The following is a 19,670-nucleotide window of genomic DNA, read 5'->3' as shown; positions in this document are numbered from 1 at the left end:
CGATCGAGTGCCTAAACCTACTCGATCGAGTAGAGGCTACTCGATCGAGTGCCCACCATACTCGATCGAGTGTCCCGACTTCAGACCCAAAACAGACCTTCTGATCTCTAACATACTCGACCGAGTAGCACATCTACTCGATCGAGTGACCCCCTACTCGATCGAGTGCCCTATATACTCGATCGAGTACCCAAAAACACGGTTCTGGTTATAAAAACGTCAAATACCCACTCGACCGAGTACCTCACCTACTCGATCGAGTACCCCCTACTCGATCGAGTCATGCTGACTTGTATATACTACCCGCATGTTATCTCTCATATCCCAACATACTATACAACTTTAGAAACTCAACATTATAATCTAACTACGCATGCGATTCTACACAACTCCTCATTCAATCAACAAAACAACTATTCATGTTATCAAATGCCACATAATAAACAACCATCATGCTTCTTATACAAACAACATATATACACACCTTACTAACTTTTCAATCACCATATCAATCTTCTACTCCCAACATCCATCAATTCACAACATATACCGTCACATTCACATACAAGCTAACAAATACCACATATGACCTTGACATATACCCCCCATGTGACCGGTTCAAAATTGTAGGGCGAGTTCGCGACTTTAGGACGTCTCCCAAGTCTTTGCATTAGCTCCTACAACCTTTACCCCAGATTCATTTTAATTGACTCCCTATATTCATTAGATTCATTGGTTACAGGTTTCAGGATCGTCGCCCTGATACCATTTTGTAACACCCCCATACTCCAAGTGCCTTACCAGGACCACCCAGGTATAAAGATGTTACCATCTCGGCTCCCCGACGCAATGATAATCATAACACAATAACGAAACAACATTTAAATAGTATAAGTTTAGTGAATAAGATACAATCCAAAACCAAATACCAAAATACGGTTACATGTTCTCAAAACCAACTGTCTACTCAACTAAATGAAATGTCTAACGAACTACTCAGGCTACAGCAGAAGACTCTATCATCTGAAAGTGGCACATCCCAGCTATCCCATGTAACTCGACTCATACCTGCTCAACACTGCTCACCATCCCCGAATGGATCACCACAGTTTTTAAAACAATAACCGGGGTCAGTACTAATCACACAATTTATATAATCCAACAACACAACAATCAACACAGCTCAAACATCACAGATGTACTACGAACTCCATTCCCAACTCCACAATACTGACTACACACTAAAGTGTGTAGCCCTGCCAGAGTGCCCATCACAACAGGTCACTCCACGCCGCCAGTGGGGGACCGCAGCCGTTCCCACCTAATCCCCGCTCATCTCCGTCGAGCGATAAACCCAAATCCATTAATGTGCACATCCCTTCTGTGGCGGGTTCCACAGAAGACGAATAATGGGCGTGAAGCCACTACCGCAAGTGACTCCACTCAGCCAGGGACGCGCTCCGAAGAACACAGACAGATACAAACAATCACAACTACTAAACAGCAATCAAAACCAACAACCGTCACAATACTCGTATGATAACAATCAACAATAATAAATCACCACCAACACATTATGGGACTAATACTGAGTAGGGAAACCCTACCTGGAAAGCAACACGGTCAGACGATCTCAACAGCTGTTATCAAAAGGCCTCTTCTACGAATCCTCCTCCTAACAAATGATCATACAATTACTACCAATCAAGAAAGACAACAAAACCCCCAAATCCCCAAATTAGGGTTTAACTAACTTTAACGAAATACCATAAAAACAGTACGTAGATCTTACCCTCGACGCAAGGATCACAAAGGTGTAAAGAAAGGTGAATTCCGACCTTCCAAGCTCCGGGATTTGCCAATAATGCGATTGATGCGAAGAACGTAGATTGTTTTCTCTTTTGAAAGTAATTAGGTTTGTAAAAGTGTACTAAGAAAGTGACGGAAGTGTTTATATATTAAATCGAATTATTAACAAAACCCGACAAATCACCCCCCGTAAACCGGCTACTCGATCGAGTAACTGACATACTCGATCGAGTGCCGCCTACTCGATCGAGTATCAAGGCTACTCGATCGAGTACCCAACAGGTCAGAAACTGTTTTAAATCGCAAAACACCCTTATTCGACAGAGTAAGGCCCACTCGATAGAGTACCCAGAGGCTCATAAAACCGTAGTATTACAGAGCGAACCGTTTGACTCGAACTCAAAATGACCCGTTATGTTAGTGTCGAGACCCGACCCGAACAGGTCAAAGGTAAATCAAGAATTTTATTAAAATATTAATATTATATATTATATTTGAAAAAATGGTTAAAAATGGTTTTTTTATTACTTACAAATACAAAAACAATTAAAAAGTCAATTTTATATAACGTTTATAATATTTAATAATAAAATAATTATTAAAAGAACTTTAATTTAATAATTATGTCAATATAATTAAGGTAAACATTGAAGAAAATTAAAATATTAATTTTAAATATGTTTTACATTTTAAAAAATATATTTTTTTGATTAAAAAACTCGTTAAAAAAGGCGTTAGAAATTATTTTTTGCCCGTATTCTGACCCTATCCCGACCCGTGATCCGTATGACTCGACCCCTATTCTGCTTGACCCGTATGAAGCGATCCGGGACCCGACTCGCTTGACCCGTTTGATAGGTTAATTAGTTAAGGGGGTGTTTGGTAAACGCATATTATCCAATTTTTAGCATATTTAAGAGTTTTAGCATGTTTGACCAATCAACTACGTTTGTGACCCGTGAAATTCACGGGTTTATCCGTTTTAGTTTTGATATTTTTATCGTATTGTTAATATTTGTTCGAGCAATTAGTTGTTGATCCATTTAAAAATATACAGTCTTGAAATACATAAAAATTAGTTAGTTAATAACTTATTTTTTGACAACTTTGGTTTATTTTTTTAAATCGAATCCTGCAAGTGACAATGTGGTAGCTACTAATTTTGAGAAACTTGACAACGGAGCAATGACAAAGACGACTCATTATATATACGTGTGTTTTACTCCGCAATATAATAAAGTGAGTTTTTTAAAATATTAAAAGTTGAAGCCATCTGTATATAATAAATTCCGTATGGAAAAAACTTCAATGACGCCTTATAAGGTTTTAAACTCAATATCTCGGTATAGTCATCTCCAAATTATTTCCAGACCTCTCCATCAACCCTCCCATAAAAATATCTTTGAAGTCTATCACCACGTGCATGCTTCAAATATTATTTACATCCGAAATACATTTATTATATTAATAGAAAAATATTAGATACGATTCAACGGTATGGTCGGTATCTACTCCATGTATTACGAATTAAATTTTCATTTCAATAGCTCAATAATCTAAAAAACTATACTCCCTAAATCCGAATTCCAAAAGGTTCATAAAATTTTTTAAGCTCCTTATTCCTATTTCAAGAATTTGATCCATCTCTTATTATACTTATGTCCACGATCCTACATAAAAATAAAAATAGTAATAAAGACTATAAAATAATCTATTTCGATTTTGAAAAAAAAACACATAAACTTAAAAATATACGGATTAGAATTTAGAAACTATACTATTTAATATTTATCTGAAGGTTCACTTTCGCTTCCTTTTTGTACTCTTTCTTTTAGTACATGCCTTGATAATAGTTCATATAAAATGAAAAAGAAAAATATATGTTAGAAATGATTATACTCATGAATACAAAAATACAAATTCAAATAGGTTGATCGGGAAAGCATAATAGTAAAATCAGCAACTCTTCTATAGGACCGTCCTATAGCAAATGATTGCCCTAAAGGGAGAAAAGCCCAAAGTTAACATATAATTAAACTCATATTTCAGTTTTATTTTGATTACCAGATATCTTATAATGAATACCGACATATTTAAATATGCAAGTTATCAAGATAAAGTATTATGTTATCAAAATAAATAATTTTTTTTACACATTTATTAACTTACTTAGTTGGGCTTTGTGCCATTAGGCTAGTCTTTTGGTAAAAATGGTCCTATAGAACAATTTGTGTAGTAAAATTACACAACAATATACGCTTAATAACAAATTTAAAGAAATATTATAAGATCTCCATTTTGAGAACAACGATCATCTTATAATGGTTAAAAAAGCATAAACCACTTAAAATAGTAAAGTAAATTTAATAGAAAAACAATCAAAAGGTGGGAGTTGGAGTAAACTTAAATTGGAAGAGGAAATGACATAATTAAAATGATTAATTATTGTCATGATGGTTGAAAAAGTAATTGTGAAATTTTAAAGATTTTTCATTCAATTATTTGTACTTATTTATTTACCATTAATTATGAGAGTAGGGTTTTTTTTTAGGAAATTATGGAGTAAGTTTTATGTATTATTCATGTTTTGACAAAAAAACACATAAACTTAAAAACATATGAAGTAGAATTTAGAAATCATCCTATTTAATATTTAACCGAAGGTTCATTTTCGCTTCCTTTTATTACATGGCTTGATAATATTTCATATAAAATGAAAAGAAAAATATATGTTAGAGACGATTATACTCGTGAATACAAAAATACAAATTCAAATAGGTTGATCGGGAAAGTATAATAGTAAAATTACACCACAATATACGTTTAATAACAAATTAAAATAAATATTATAAGACTTCTATTTTGAGATCAACAATCATTCATTACTTATCAGTTTCTACCTTAATTTTTTTTACCTTTAATTTTACCTCAGTTTCGTGCCTTTTGTATTTCTTCCCTCTTCAGATTACCCACGTGATGGTTTACCTTATCTGCATTCACATACGTTTCATGGTGCTTTAAAGTTATATAAAAAAACATTGACCAAAAGATAAAACAACAACCTGACAAAAACTTGACAAACGAATCAAAACATTGTCACATGTAAGTCACTTAAATTAAACCAACTGGAAAACATGAGTTCAAATATAAAGCAAACGATTCATAAAACCAACAACATAAAAAATTAAAATATACTTTATTGACAACAACAACAACAACAACAACAACAACAACAACAACAACAACAACAACAACAACAACAACACTCGACAATAATACTCAATATACTCAATATAATAAAATAAATAAATAAATTAAACTATAAAATACAATCCACAACTTAGAAACTCATGACAAATGGGCATATTTTAAATAAATAAAGTGAATAGAAAGTATTATGGGTATTATAGGTTTTATAGTCATTACACAACCATAAATTCCCATATTTTAATTTAATTTTTAATTTATTTTGTAGTATTATTAAATTAGATAATTGATAGCCGAGGACCTCAAGAGATGTATTAAATAGAACAAAATATTAATGAAAATTATGGGTGTTGAGTAATATAAGGAGTTTTAATAAAATTATTAACATATTATATTACAAAAATTAATTAAATAAGAAAAACTTTTAATTAATTTGGTGTGTGTTAAGTATTATGAAGAGTTTTAATCAATTTATTACCATGTTTAATTAAAAAAAATTAAATAGAAAAATGTTAATAATGATGGGTGTTCAGTAATATGAAGAAGTTTAATTAATTTATTAACAGGTTTCATTACAAAAATTTTAAAAACAGTGAATTAAGTAGGAAAATGTTAATAATGGTGAGTGTTTAGTAATATGAAGAGGTTTAATTAATTCCTTAATATGTTTTATTACAAAAAAATTCAATTAAAACTTCAATTTTAATTATAAATTATGGAATTTATTAACATATTTTATTACAAAAATTTCAATTAAAATGTCAATACTAATTATAAATTATGAAATTTGATGTAAATTTGTAATTAATTTGGTGTGTATTAAGTATTATGACGAGTTTTAATAAATTTATTACCATTTTTAATTGAAAAAAATTAAATAGGAAAATGTTAATAATGATGGGTGTTCAGTAATATGAAGAGGTTTAATTAATCTATTAACATGTTTTATTATAAAAATTTTAAAAACAATGAATTAAATAGGAAAATGTTAATAATGGTGAGTGTTTAATAATATGAAGAGGTTTAATTAATTTTTTAACATGTTTTATTACAAAAATTTCAATTAAAATTTATTAATTATAAATTATGAAATTTATTAACATATTTTTTTACAAAAAATTCAATTAAAATGTCAATATTAATTATAAATTATGAAATTTAATGTAAATTGATAAGGGTTATATTAATTTTAGAAGACAATATATTTAACATACAAAATTAATTAAGAATAATGATAATATCCTTTAATATTATAGATATATGTGAATTAAATTAATTTATAGATAAATGATTTAAATTAATGTCATGTAATAATAAATTGATAATCATGTCACATTAATTCGCCATGTCACATTAAAAATATGCAACATCACATTTAAATATGCCACATCACATTAAATTTTAATTTATGTGTCTTTTTGGATCCTACGTGGCTTTATATAGGTGGCGTTTATTTGTCATTTTAGGGTAGCCTTTTAATTATATTTTATAGATATGCTAATTTTAGGTTTGGTAAACAGTATATAGAAACATCATATTTGGGGTCAATTTGTTGTTTTACAATATGCTGCTTATTATCCCTAGTATATTTGTTAGCATATTATAGAATAGGAAATTTTACTTCATTTTGGAAAGAAAACTAAGGGGGTGTTTGGTTGGGGGTGTTGGAATGGAATGGAATGGATTTGTGTGATTTTAGTGTTTGGTTGAGGCATTTTGGAATGGAGTTAGAATTCTAATTCCACCCCAACCCCTTGGAATCCCATACCCACCTTCCTACTCAGGTTTCTAACTCCATTCCCCCTCTATTTGAATCATGAAATGCAATGGTTTCTAAGTTCTAACCAAACAATAATAGGTATGGGGTTCTAAATCCATCCCCTCATGGTATCTCATTCCATTCCAATCCATTCCGACCTTTTGAACCAAACGGCCCTTAATAATCTACTAACCATAAACGGCTAATTACCAAACACTCAAAATAATTCTGTTAATTATAATATGTTAGTCAAACCTTCTGATAAAATCTGCCATTATAATTTGCTCTTGCAATCTGTTTATGCTAAAATTGATTAACTGATTACCAAACAAGGCATAAGTATCACACATAAGACAAAAATAAAATGCAATGAAATTAATAAAAGGTTTGTCCCATTTATAGAAGTAGGGAGCTATTTGACATGTTTTATTCTTACAATAATGAAAGTGGGGCTAGGAGAAGTAGATTGTTTGTTGAAAATGACTAGTGTTGCGTTCTGGAATGTTATAGGAATAAACATGTCTAATAAGCAAGGAGATATTGTAAACACCTCGTTTCTATACACCTCCCGCCAACCACCCAGTGATGATTGGGCCGCATGTTTAATCACGCGGATTGTTTTATAACATTTCGTAAGTTCGTCGACATGTGATAGCTCAAACAGAGGAGTCAACCTCATGGTCGTTATTTACACGTCAATACAGTCGTTTTGGCAGTAATTAGAGTTCAATTGGAGTCTGGTCAAAAACCGCTTCTATTTTCTAAACCGTCTTAAAATCGAGTCGGAATATTCAAGAATTTTCCGGAGTATTATTCCTAAATTTTATCTTTTATCACGAAATATCTACCTTGCGGAATAAGGAAGCATACATCTTTCCTAAATAGAACCGCGGAAGTCTTCCTTGCTGAGGAGGAAACTGCCCAAAAGAGAACGCAGCAAGTTCTGCGCCTCTTGGAAGGGTCGCAGTTCCTGCTGCGCCTCTTCCTGGGCTGCTTTTTCTCCAGTTTTCGGATTTCTTCAGGATTTCTTTCCTAATCTTACTTTTACCTAAATTCCTTCACGTGATTAGTATAAATATGGACCTCCGCCTCACATATTTTTAAGCGAGTGTCCGCCTTTCTCTTCTCCCTTTGCATTTTAAGACCGCGCTCTTACTTTTCGACACCTACGTGCTTACTCTACGCGACCACGTAAGCTTAGATAATTATGAGTACCAGTCACGTTGCATGACCGACTCACTTGACCACTACACTTTAATCAACGCAATCAATTTGTGCTAAATCCTCTTACGAGGGCACTTTCATATTACATCGAGTCGAGCAATCGCTAATACGACAATTTAGTTAATCTCGCTTTATCAAACATGTAAGTCTGAGGGTGTAAATCCCAATTTTATTTATTGTATTAATTAATGTACGGGTTTATACCACAAGTATGCTCAAAACCGTTTTCAAAATCATTCTTTCAAACCTATCTTTTCAAAACTGCGTCCCTGGAAGAGGCGCATCAAGTTATGCGACTGTTCTCGAGTTGGATTCTGACTGTGAAAGTCAGACTCGCGGGTTGTTAATGTTCGTTGGTTAAAATTTAGGATGGATTATTAACATACGACTCAAAGTAAGTGATTTAGGCAGATTGTATGCATCAAAGATCGTCATAAAACGAATTAGAACGAGTCATGAAGGTGGATCATAAAAATTACAAAGGATTACAATGTCGGAAAAACTTGAAACTGGGATTATAATTCGAATGAGATGATGAAGATTAGAATTAGTACTGGAAAACGAATTAAAAGTATGTACAAAAGACGAATTCTAACGATTCGATAAGGAAAAAATCGAACCTTTAAAATCCGGGTTTGAATAAAGTTACGAAAACTCGCAAATATTGATTAATAGGTAGTATCCCGCGCTTCGCGCGACCTGTTTTAAAATTTTATGTTTATAATTGAAGAAAAAATATATAATTCATATATGACCTTCAATATTTTCTCTTATAAATATTTTTTTCTCAATTTTTTTTTTAGGTTTAACTTCAATGTTTTAAAATAAAATACATAACAAATTTAATTAAAACTAATAAGTGATAATTAATTATGCATGATCAACATTTTATAAATAAATTTGTGACTGGTGAAATATCATATTAATCAAAATAAAAGTTATTCGAATAATACAAAAATCAACAATAAGTTCTCAAATTATATCATTTCACGATACTTTATATCTCAAATCAATTAATATTTATTCAAAATGTTGTGAATATAATTTTATGTAATTTTTAATTTTTTATGTATAACATGTGACATTTATCTATCAAACATATAGAGTTCAAACTCAACTTATTCAAATGCTTTGATTGTGTCTTGCATGCGATATGAGTCAACATATTTATGAGATTTGCACCTTTTATTTTTTTAAACAACTATATATAATGATGTTTAAGAGTTTACCTCTAAATGTAAAATAATAGGCTGAACTTTCTCAAATATTATTTTTTGATGTTTAACTTCAAAGTATTTAAAAGATAACATATAAAATATTTAACTAAAAGTAATACGGAGTATTTGGATAATCATAATCAGTATTTTATATTTGACTTACACATATTTAATTAAAGATATTAAATTAAAATGTAACGTGTTTTCTACTTTTTTATGTCGTTACGTTTATAATACTATATTACTTAATAATCATTACTTTTGTTTTGATTATTCAAATGCACTCGCGATCACTATGTACATATACACTCATACACATACTCGTTATCACACTATTGAAACCTATCAAAATCTCATATGTATTCAATTTGTCCAATATAATTTTTTTCATTCCCAGACTATAAAAACTTATCTCTTAGTAGTTTTTTTAAAGTTGTGTTTTTAATATATACAATGACTCTTCCAAATATATTTTTCTTAATGGATTTAATAGTCTAAGTTTTATAACTTTCTCAAAATATTTTTTTTACATAAATGTAAAACATTGTGTGACACTCACTTTAATCATATCTACATATCAAAATAAATATTTCAATAAATATAATGAAAATTATACTCAATTGAAAGCATTTTTCACAATAAACTTAATTATTTACATTTTAGAATTTGTATCAAAATAACTTTTTAGTAAATTTAGAATCAAACAACCATAACTATTTAATATAATTTTATAATAAAATTTATTAAACTATAATTAATATTTTGCTGAGATTTATACATCATTTATTATGTTTGTATTTAATTCAGCTGTAATTAATACGTGTATTTAAGGCTGGGTTGACACATGGCGCATCCAATTTGCGTTTCAACCCAATTATATATATATATATATATATATATATATATATATATATATATATATATATATATATATATATATATATATATATATATATATATATATATATATATATAGATTTAGGATCCGGTGAGAACGATCATTCGGTGAGAACGGTGAGAACGCATATCTACCATTAGATTAGACTAAATATGAATGGTTGGGATTAAATCTAAATTATCCCTCCACGGCTCCACTAAAGGCTAATCGGTAATCACCCATCTTCCATTATACGATACATTAACCCTGTTACCTACAACTCCATTCACCGGAGCTCCGCGAGATTATCCTCGGCATCCCCTTCAAATGGTCTCCGGCGTTCGTGAAGCCCGCCATCGATTCGTCCCTCCTAGCGTGCCCCTCCTTTCCGTTGGTGCACAACTACCGTGTTACCATCGTCGCCGTAACGCCGACGATAACATTTTCGACAGACAATCACACTTTCCGAGGAAAATTTCCCGAAATGGATGGTCGGTGGTATACAACTGGTTGATGACGTTCAATATTCATCAAGTCCATCACTGTTGGAGCTAATCGAAATTAGTGTATTGGTTTATATATTGATGTATCTCAAACCAATTTTGATGTACCTAATAACTAATTGGGTGTATCTATGTTAAGATCCATTAAAATAGATGCTAGATACATCAAATATTAGTGTACACACATCAAAAATTTCGTAGATCAAGTAGAGTGGAAGAGAGATTTATTATTTAGTTATGGTAAAATGAAAAACTCATAAACTCATAGTTAAGTTATATATTGGTATCACTGCCTTAAATATTCAGACAACAATATCAACACCAAACAATAAGAAAATAATTTATCAACACCAAACAATAAGAAAATAATTGGCATACAATTGCGACGATCTTTTCTTATACGGCGCTTGAATCCGCCGTTTACTCAACAACGACATCGTTCGAACAAAACGAGCAGCATGTCATAATTGGAGAGCTCATGTGTCGAGTCATGCTCCACCGTTGTTGCCCTCGACGATGGTGGCGGAAGCTGTATCAAACCAAAATGGCATCGTTTAGTTTAGGAACTTGAACCGGCATTGATCTTGAGTGCGACGAATTGTTTCGAGAACACGAAATGGAGTTTTCTTTGAGCAATACCGGCATTGAAGGATTGATGAATTAATCAATTATTATCATTGTAGTTTTTCGTTGGTGATCTCGACATTGAAGATACAATTATAATTGTAATTAATCAATTGAAGGGATGATCAGCAGGTTAACTACTTAAGCTATCATAATTGATGGAATAATAATTGTAATTGATGGGTTGATTGGCAATTTGTTTGGAATACGAGTGTTTGAAATTGGCTAGTAATTTGAAAGAGAAAGATGAAGCTGTGAAAGTGATGATAACTGAGTGTATTTTATCTTTGTATTGTCATTATAATGTATGTGCACGTGGTAGGAGCGAAAGGTTATTTATTATTGTTCTCACCGTTCTCACCGAATGATCGTTCTCACCGGATCCTACCTCTATATATATATATATATATATATATATATATATATATATATATATATATATATATATATATATATATATATATATATATATATATATATATATATAAGATTAGGGATTTAAGTCGAAAAGATGGATAAAAATAAACTGGAAAGCTTGAATTTGAAAGGTTTAAGCGAAATAAGAAGGAAAAAAACGAAGAAAGGTGGACAACAGACTAAACAACAAACAACCGAGGAGGAAGAACAAGAGCAGTGAGTGAAGGCAGCCTCTGCAAGACGCGCATTAGATGATGCGACCTTTCCAGAAGACGCATCAGTGAGTGCGATTCTTCCCCACGTCGTTTCTCTGCTGTTTTCGTCAAAACAATTTAAAACTTAACTTTCAAAAATGGGTTGAGCATGCTTATAACATAGATTCTTACATAAATTATAAAACAGAAAATAAATACAAAACTAAAGTGGGTTTACACCCTCAGACTTACATGTTAGCGTCGCGAGATTTAACTAAAACGGCTTTTAGTGGTAACTCGACTCGATCTATGCGAATATAAAAGTGCCCTTGAAAAAGGATTTAAAAAAAATTGATTTAATGATTGTGTAGTGGTCAAATTGGTCAATCTATGCAATGTGGTTGGTATCTCGAATGATCTGGGCTTACGTGGTCGTGTAGAGCAAGCACGTAGGTTTTGAAAAGCAAGAGCGCGGTCTTAGAATGCAAGAGAAGGACGGATACTCGCGTGAAAAATATGTGAGGCGGAGGCCTCTATTTATACTAATCACGGGGTATGGTTTAGGAAAGTAAATAGGAAAGATAGACTCTTCCTCAAGCAAGCGCTTAGATGCGGAGCTTGCTTCAGGAAAAAGCCACAGTTGGAAGAGGCGCAACATATGCTGCGTACTCCCTTGCACATTTTCCTCCTGCGCAAGAAAGCGCGTTTGACAGTCTGTCGTATTTTAGGCATAACTTTCTCTACAAGACTCGTATGAAGATGATTTAGGTGGCGTTCGAAAGATAAGAGAAATATCTATAACGTTCTCTGAAATAGGCCGACAAAAAAGTTGTTATCATCTCGTAAAATGGGCCTAAAGATAGGGTTGTCATTTTAGTTAAATGAAATGCACATTTTGCAATGTAAACTTAAGTTTAGCCTAAAGAATTGACATGGGATTCAAAATGAGATATACTCCTAACAATTTTGTGACATCCTAACCTTAGGTAGACAAGCACATTGATTTTTGACTCGGGATTGATGGTTTTAAAAAATGAAAACGGTTTTTGACCCGGACTCCAAATGTACTCTAATTACTGCCAAAACGACTGTAATGACACCTAGATGTCAAACAAGGGGTAGACATAAGTGTACGAGTTACCTTTTATTAACCGATTTACAAAACGTCATAAAATCGTGACATATGCTAAACATGCAGCCCAATCATCACTGAGTGTTTGGCGGGAGGTGCAGAAACGAGGTATCTACACATACTTATTGGGGAAGGTCTTGTTATCCCCAAAATGTGGTCGGATTGTTATCATATACCCTAATCCCCTTCTGCGCCTTTTATATCAAACACGGGAGAACATTGTACGCGGAACTATTAGCTGCCCGCATCTCAGTCCCTTTCCTAGCCTTCTTCTTTCCCAAGTTCTTTTTTTTTTTTTTACGTTGATTGCGCTCGTTGTCGTACAACGTATAGGGTCAATAATAGCAGGCGTCCATAGCTTTATGGTTGGTTGATCTTCGTCCATATTAAGGGACACATATGTGCCACTAATATAGGCCGATGTCTCGTTGCTGGTAAATATGAACACATTATCAATATATAAACTTTAGATGTTTACACATTAACATTTAATGTAACTAGTTAATAGGTAGAATGTTACCATCTTAGTTATACCATTAAAATCTATCTGTACAAAGAAGATGCGATTGAATTTGAATAGAGACTTATACTGAACACATATATGCATTGAGATGGTGACATGAAAGTTTGTGTAAAATGTTATTATTTAAGTCATAAATGTAACCATCTACAATAAGTTTCTTTGATATAAATGAATCTTATAATGATAACATACATGAATGAACATGCTGACATGTGAGTTTATGTTAAAATTGTTACCATCTTAGTAAGTATGAGTTTGTGTTAAAATTGTTACCATCTTAGTAAGGGGTCGTTTGGTTCGCTAAGGGAATCGAAGTTCCAAGGAATTGAGAGATCCCATGATTTTATAAATCACATGAAATGGGAAAAAGTTGTTTGGTTGGAATGTGGGAAGTGAATTCCACTGGAATTTCCACTTACATAGGGGGACCTAGGTAAGCAACTTCCCACATCATGGAGGAATTGGAGTTCCTATGAAATTTCAATTCATGTGATTTGGGGCAAACAAACAACTCCCCCATTTTGCAAATCCCATGAATTACAATTCATGTGTTTTAGAATGGGTAACCAAACAACCCCTAAGTATGTGTTGCCATTTACAGAATGTGTGCCATAAATGTTACCACCCTTATTTAAATGATATCAGCTTAGACTGAAATATAACCATAAAAACAATGCTTAATTGGTCTTAAAAATGTCAACAAATAAGTGGCAACATTTATGCAGGAATATGGTGACATAAGACAACATGTTAAAATGTAACCATGTTAGCTTATGTTCTTACACACTAAAATGGTAATATTGTGACACATTCTCCTTTGTATGCATGTTCAGGTAATAACGTTTTGAACACAACCAAAAGATGTGCGAAATCGGTCACATTCACATATATGTTATTATGGTGACAATTGTATAATATACAAAGATAGGTACATATTTCTGATAAGGTGGTCACATTCACATACATGTTACCATGTTTAGTCAATTATGTTAACAAGTTAATAATATTTGTACGTTCCTAAAATATAAGTACATATCTTTGATAAGGTGGTCACATTTTCAACAATCACATATAATTCACCATGTTTATTAAATATGTTAATATGGTGACAATTGTATAATCAAACTAAGATAGGTACATATCTCTGATAAGGTAGTGGTCACATTCACATATTGTCACCATGTTTAGTCAATTATGTTAACAAGTTAATAATATTGGTACCTTCCTCAAACATGGTCACATATTTGCAAAAACATGCTCACATTTTCAACAATTACCTATAAGTCACCATATTCATTATATTATGTTAACATCCTAAGGATAATTTGTAACACCAAAAAAACATAATATTATTGGTACATATCTTTGATAAGGTGGTCACATTTTAAACAATCACATATATATCACCATGTTTAATCTATTACGTTAACATGTTAAGAAAAATTTAAAACATAACATTGGTACATTCCTCGCTAAGGTGGTCACATTTTCAACAATCACTTATATGTCATCATGTTTAGACTAAGTTGATATGGTGATAATTGTATAAGAAATGATATCATCTTAGTCTCAACACCTCGAAAGATCAGTACCTATGACAAGAGCAACCAAATTTAAAACTTTGGTTAAAATGGTAATACTGTACTCATAAAGGTGGTCACACTGTACGCTAAAATGGCAACATATATGACTGAATGTATAAACTTTTCAAAACGCATTTTGTGCAACGTTAAATTACTCTAGAACTCAGTTATATGGACGTATTTGTACTCGCCATTTTATGTTAATCTTTATAATCAACTAAAACCTTCATCTAAAATTGAATCAACAACAACAAAAACATCATCTTAAAATCTCATCAACAAAATCTTAAAATCTAATCAACAAAAACATCTTAAAATCTCATCATCAACAACAACAACAAAAAAAAAAAACAGCAAAAACAACAATCTTCCAAATTCAAAATTTTCATCTAAAATTTTCAACCGCAACAACACCCGAAATATATTATCCTAAATATAATTTACATTCAGAGCTCGTTTCAGACGGCATCTATAGCTTTTAGCGCTCGGTAAAGCAGAACAGTAGGACCATTGTCCATGTAAGTTGGAGAAAATCATCCAGTTATACTGTCACATGGCCTGTAAAACTTCAATTAAAACGATTATATTATTGATGTAAAGTGTTTTACCAAATCCAGAAACTCATAACATCAGCTGCCAGTCTTCCATATGATCTACCGGGTGATGTAGCTCCAACTTTTGCCTTGAAACCTTCATGGGTTAACAGACTCAATCTGATACACACATCCAGCACAAAATAAGCTCCTCGTCAAGAGTAAGACTGTCATTTAGTCCATAACATGTACTGGTTTGGAAGATTTGTGCTCTCAATCGCTACTTATTACTGCATGTATTCGGTAATTAGTAGTATGAAGCAAGGAGGCAGCATTTACAATCTTGGTGTTAAATCAGTATTTGAGACTTGATCGTGGAAGCTGTTGCCGTGGATTTATCATGGTGTTGCGCCATAAAATTGGCTAGTACCGCCTTAAATGTGGTCATCATAACCTTCAACCCTTTATAACTCGGTCAAGATATGTCACGGCCCAAATTTATTACCATGCTTACAACGTGACATCAAATCAGGATCCCACCTTCAAACTCCAAAGACTTGGCCATCACACACGCAACAACGGCTGACACTCTCCTGGCACCCATTTTAGCATTTGCCCACAGAACCTTCTCCAGTTTTCATCCGTGGAGGTGAGTTCAGTCTGTTGCATTTCTCTAAGTAGCTGCAGAATCGGCTCAGGGTTTGAAGATGAAGAAAGCAATGAGAATATTTCTGTTGATATTTCTTGCAGAAGAGCAGGCCAAACAGCCATGACCTGTCTCAGGTGGTTGATGGCAATTTGAAACTCTCTAGCATCTGCGAGATAATTTAACAAGATAACATGGGACTCATTATGTCCTAGGTGACAATTACTGCATAGAAATTGAGAAGCAGATGCGAAATGACCTGCACACATTGATCACAAAATTAAATTAGAAATGCAAATTATAATTGCATAAAACTAAACTCCGGCCATTTAGGGGGGAGGTTAGCATTACCTGCTTTACAAAGAAGTAGCACAAGACGAGGAACTATAGTTCGTGCAATGGTTACATCTTGATCTGCAGCCTTATAGAAAAATTGAATGGCAGCTTCAAATTTCGATTCCTGACAAAGGCCTTCTAGGAGAGACGTATATGTAGTTGCATTAGGCGTGATCCCTTTCTGTAACATGTGATCATATAGTCCCTGTGCATCATCAACTTGACCTCCTTCTGCAAACTTTTTAATAAGAATGTTATAAGTTTGCAAGTTTCCATAAACTCCGTAGGCAAACATCTCATCCCAAAGCTTTTTAGCAGGACGGATAAGATCTTCACTGCATAACGCTTCCATGAGAATATTATAAAATGAGATGTCCGGGACCAGTCCTTTCTTCCTCATCTCCTGAAGAATACCGTAAGCTTCTCTTACTCTACCAGCGACGCACAAAGACGAAAACATAACATTATATCTCTCTGGGTTTGTAAAATAGTCTTTTGAAGTCAAAATGTGCTGAACTTCCAACAGATCATCAATTTTACCATGTTTGCACAGATTTCTACTCAAGCTGCTCAAGGTTTGAAGATTTGGTGCTTGCTCTTTCCCTAACATGAATTTGAAAAACAGCGTGGCCGAACAAGGATCAACCTGTGATACTGATCCAACCAAAGCATCCAAAACATCATCTTCGACTGGGAAATTCCCATCTATAATCAAATGCCCCAGCACTTTACCTTCAAATATGAAGTTATTCGAAAGCAAAGCCAGTATAAAATCTCTGTAGTCACTAGCCCTTGGTGCAACTCCTAACTTCCTTTTCTTCTTTAAGGTCATCTGCACCTCGAAAATACACCCTGGTCCATTAGACCTATAAGCCTCCGCGATAATCCTATATGCAATAAAATCAGGCTTACAATCTCTATTTTTCAGCTCCTCCAAAAGGCTATAAGCCTCAGATATCCTACCCACGTCACAGAGCCCATGAACAATAAAGAGCGCGACTATCGACCCATCAAACCCCGAACCACGACCTCTAACCCTATCCAACACTCCTAAAACCTGGCTTATTTCAGCTTTCCTACAATACCTCCACATAAACAACCCAAATCCAAGGGTATCAAATCTCACACCTCTAACAAGCATTTCGTCAAACACCTTCTGCGCAAACTCAAACCGCCCCTCGGACACCAACCCAGCAAGAACCAAATTACAAACATCATCCCCAACATCATAAACCTCACTCAAAGCCAAATACCCCTCATGCGATCTCTTCAATTTCACTAAGGACGTAATAAAATGTCGATAAACAGAGCGATCAACGCACACATTTCGAGCTTTTGCCTCCTTGAAAACTTTGACCAAGGAATTAAAATGGCGGGAATTGGCGAGGGATTTGAGAACAGAAGTGTAAGATATTGAAGAATGTGAGAAATTGGGTTGTTGAGCTGCCCAGTTGAAGAAACCGAGGGATAAAGATGGGTGATGGAGAAGATACGGGTCAATGACTCGGGCAACGAGTGATGGGGTTAATGAGTCACGGCAACCGAGTTGGTGGAGCGTTCGCTCGAGTGAGGCCGTCCATGTTCCGTGTTGTGTCGGGCTTTTCGTAAGCAGTGCTTGGCTGATTAAGGTAGGGAGTTCTCTCGCCGGAGGTCTCATGTAGAAGTGAGAGTCAAATGAGCCGCGAAATGATCAACTGAATTTCAAATCCTATCTAACCTATTGGTCCTTTTTTTTTTTTTTTTTTTTTTTTTTTTTTTTTATATCAACTATCCAGCAGGGCAACCGAGTCGGGCTCGAGCCGGTTAGGAGTCCATCATAGTCTATGATGGAAGTCGGTTGTGACGGGTCGTACCTTGTCGAGGTCCTTGGTGATGTGGTAGGAAATGCTACTGTCAAGAAGAAAGGAGGAATTTGCTTAAGAAGGAGGATGATTGGTCCGATTGGGATTGCGAGTGGGCAAGACCACTGTTTTGGTAAAAAAATTACCGAGTTATCAATTTAATTGTGTGAGTGATAGTGATTGTTATTAATGCCAATTGTGGTTAAAATGCAAATGATAGGAACGACGAAATAAAGACAAACGAAGAGAATGACACGGAGGATTTTTGGTGACGTGGAAAACCCGGTGTGGGAACAACCGCGGGAGGAGTCGGAATCCCGCCAACTTTTGCACTATAATCGAGATTTTGTGAACAAGTAAGAGAATACAAGTGTAACGTTGCTAGAGAAATATCGCCAATCGTAGATGAATTTTAAGGAGTGAAGTGTTGCTCGATAGTACTGATGAATGCCCTTTGTACGTTGCTCTCCCCTTGTTTTTATAGCTGCCAGAACCAGATTTTAAGGTTATCAAACCGCTCTCTGCTTCTGCTCCTGGATACTCGGTCAACTTCCATAAGAATAGGGTTGGTTAGTTGACTTGGTAGATATTTTCTTTGTTGCACGTGTGATATCTTTTGCCTCAATGTGTGCTTGTTCCTTTTTCAATCTTACGGCCCATAACATGCCACCTCAGCGATCCCTCTTTCCCTTCTTCTACCAATTGTCACGTGCCACGTCGTCACCCCATTGCCACTCTTTTTGCCAGTAAAACAATGTCACGTCATGGATGATAAAATTTAATTTTTATCCCTAACAATTGCCCCCAAATTTCCGTCTCAAATATTTTAGGCGGGAATTTCTGTTGCGATGCGGAGAACTGACGAAGTTTTAGCAGTTACCTTGGTTTCTACAACTTCCCCACTTAATGACTTCACAACCGCCTCATAACTCCCCACTTGCCCTCAAACTCTCTTTTTTATATAACTCCCTCGGTATCCCCCTCCTTTTTGCATTCCCCAACTTCTCTAATTATTACCTTTCACTTTTTCATCTTCCCTACTACTCACCCAATTGCTCTTTTTCCGGCCACCGTGACAGGTACCTTGCCGATCTTTCCTTTTTTGCTTTCTTTTTCTTTATTTTATCATGTCCCATCAAACGGCCTCCTCAACTTCTGCTGCGGATCCTCCGGCGTCGTCTGATCTTTTCCTCTCCGGCGGTGTCCTTTCCGCCAAGCATTCCTGTGATTCCGACTTCACTCCAG

The 19,670-nt window shown here is 34.1% G+C and overlaps 1 protein-coding gene across 1 annotated transcript; it reads right to left on the bottom strand.

Moving 5' to 3' along the window:
• Positions 1-15,355: 15,355 nt before the first annotated feature.
• Positions 15,356-18,301, bottom strand: LOC141605955 (pentatricopeptide repeat-containing protein At5g14080-like). Its single transcript, XM_074424891.1, has 2 exons — positions 16,600-18,301; positions 15,356-16,507 (listed from the first exon to the last, which is right to left on the bottom strand). The coding sequence occupies exons 1-2, from the start codon at positions 18,239-18,241 to the stop codon at positions 16,167-16,169; spliced, it is 1,983 nt and encodes a 660-aa protein (XP_074280992.1). The 5' UTR covers positions 18,242-18,301; the 3' UTR covers positions 15,356-16,166.
• Positions 18,302-19,670: the final 1,369 nt, after the last annotated feature.

The sequence above is a fragment of the Silene latifolia genome, chromosome 10, assembly GCF_048544455.1.
Source record: "Silene latifolia isolate original U9 population chromosome 10, ASM4854445v1, whole genome shotgun sequence".
Lineage (NCBI taxonomy): Eukaryota > Viridiplantae > Streptophyta > Magnoliopsida > Caryophyllales > Caryophyllaceae > Silene > Silene latifolia.
The sequence above is the reverse complement of the archived record's forward strand: the minus strand, read 5'-3'. Positions and strand labels throughout refer to the sequence as shown.

What these genes read in the sequence shown, in the direction of transcription:
- LOC141605955 (XM_074424891.1), bottom strand. Translation starts at nt 18,241, where the DNA reads ATGAGACCTCCGGCGAGAGAACTCCCTACCTTAATCAGCCAAGCACTG. An exon ending in GCTACTTCTTTGTAAAGCAG is followed by an intron (nt 16,508 to 16,599) that starts GTAATGCTAACC and finishes CAATGTGTGCAG; the next exon opens with GTCATTTCGCATCTGCTTCT.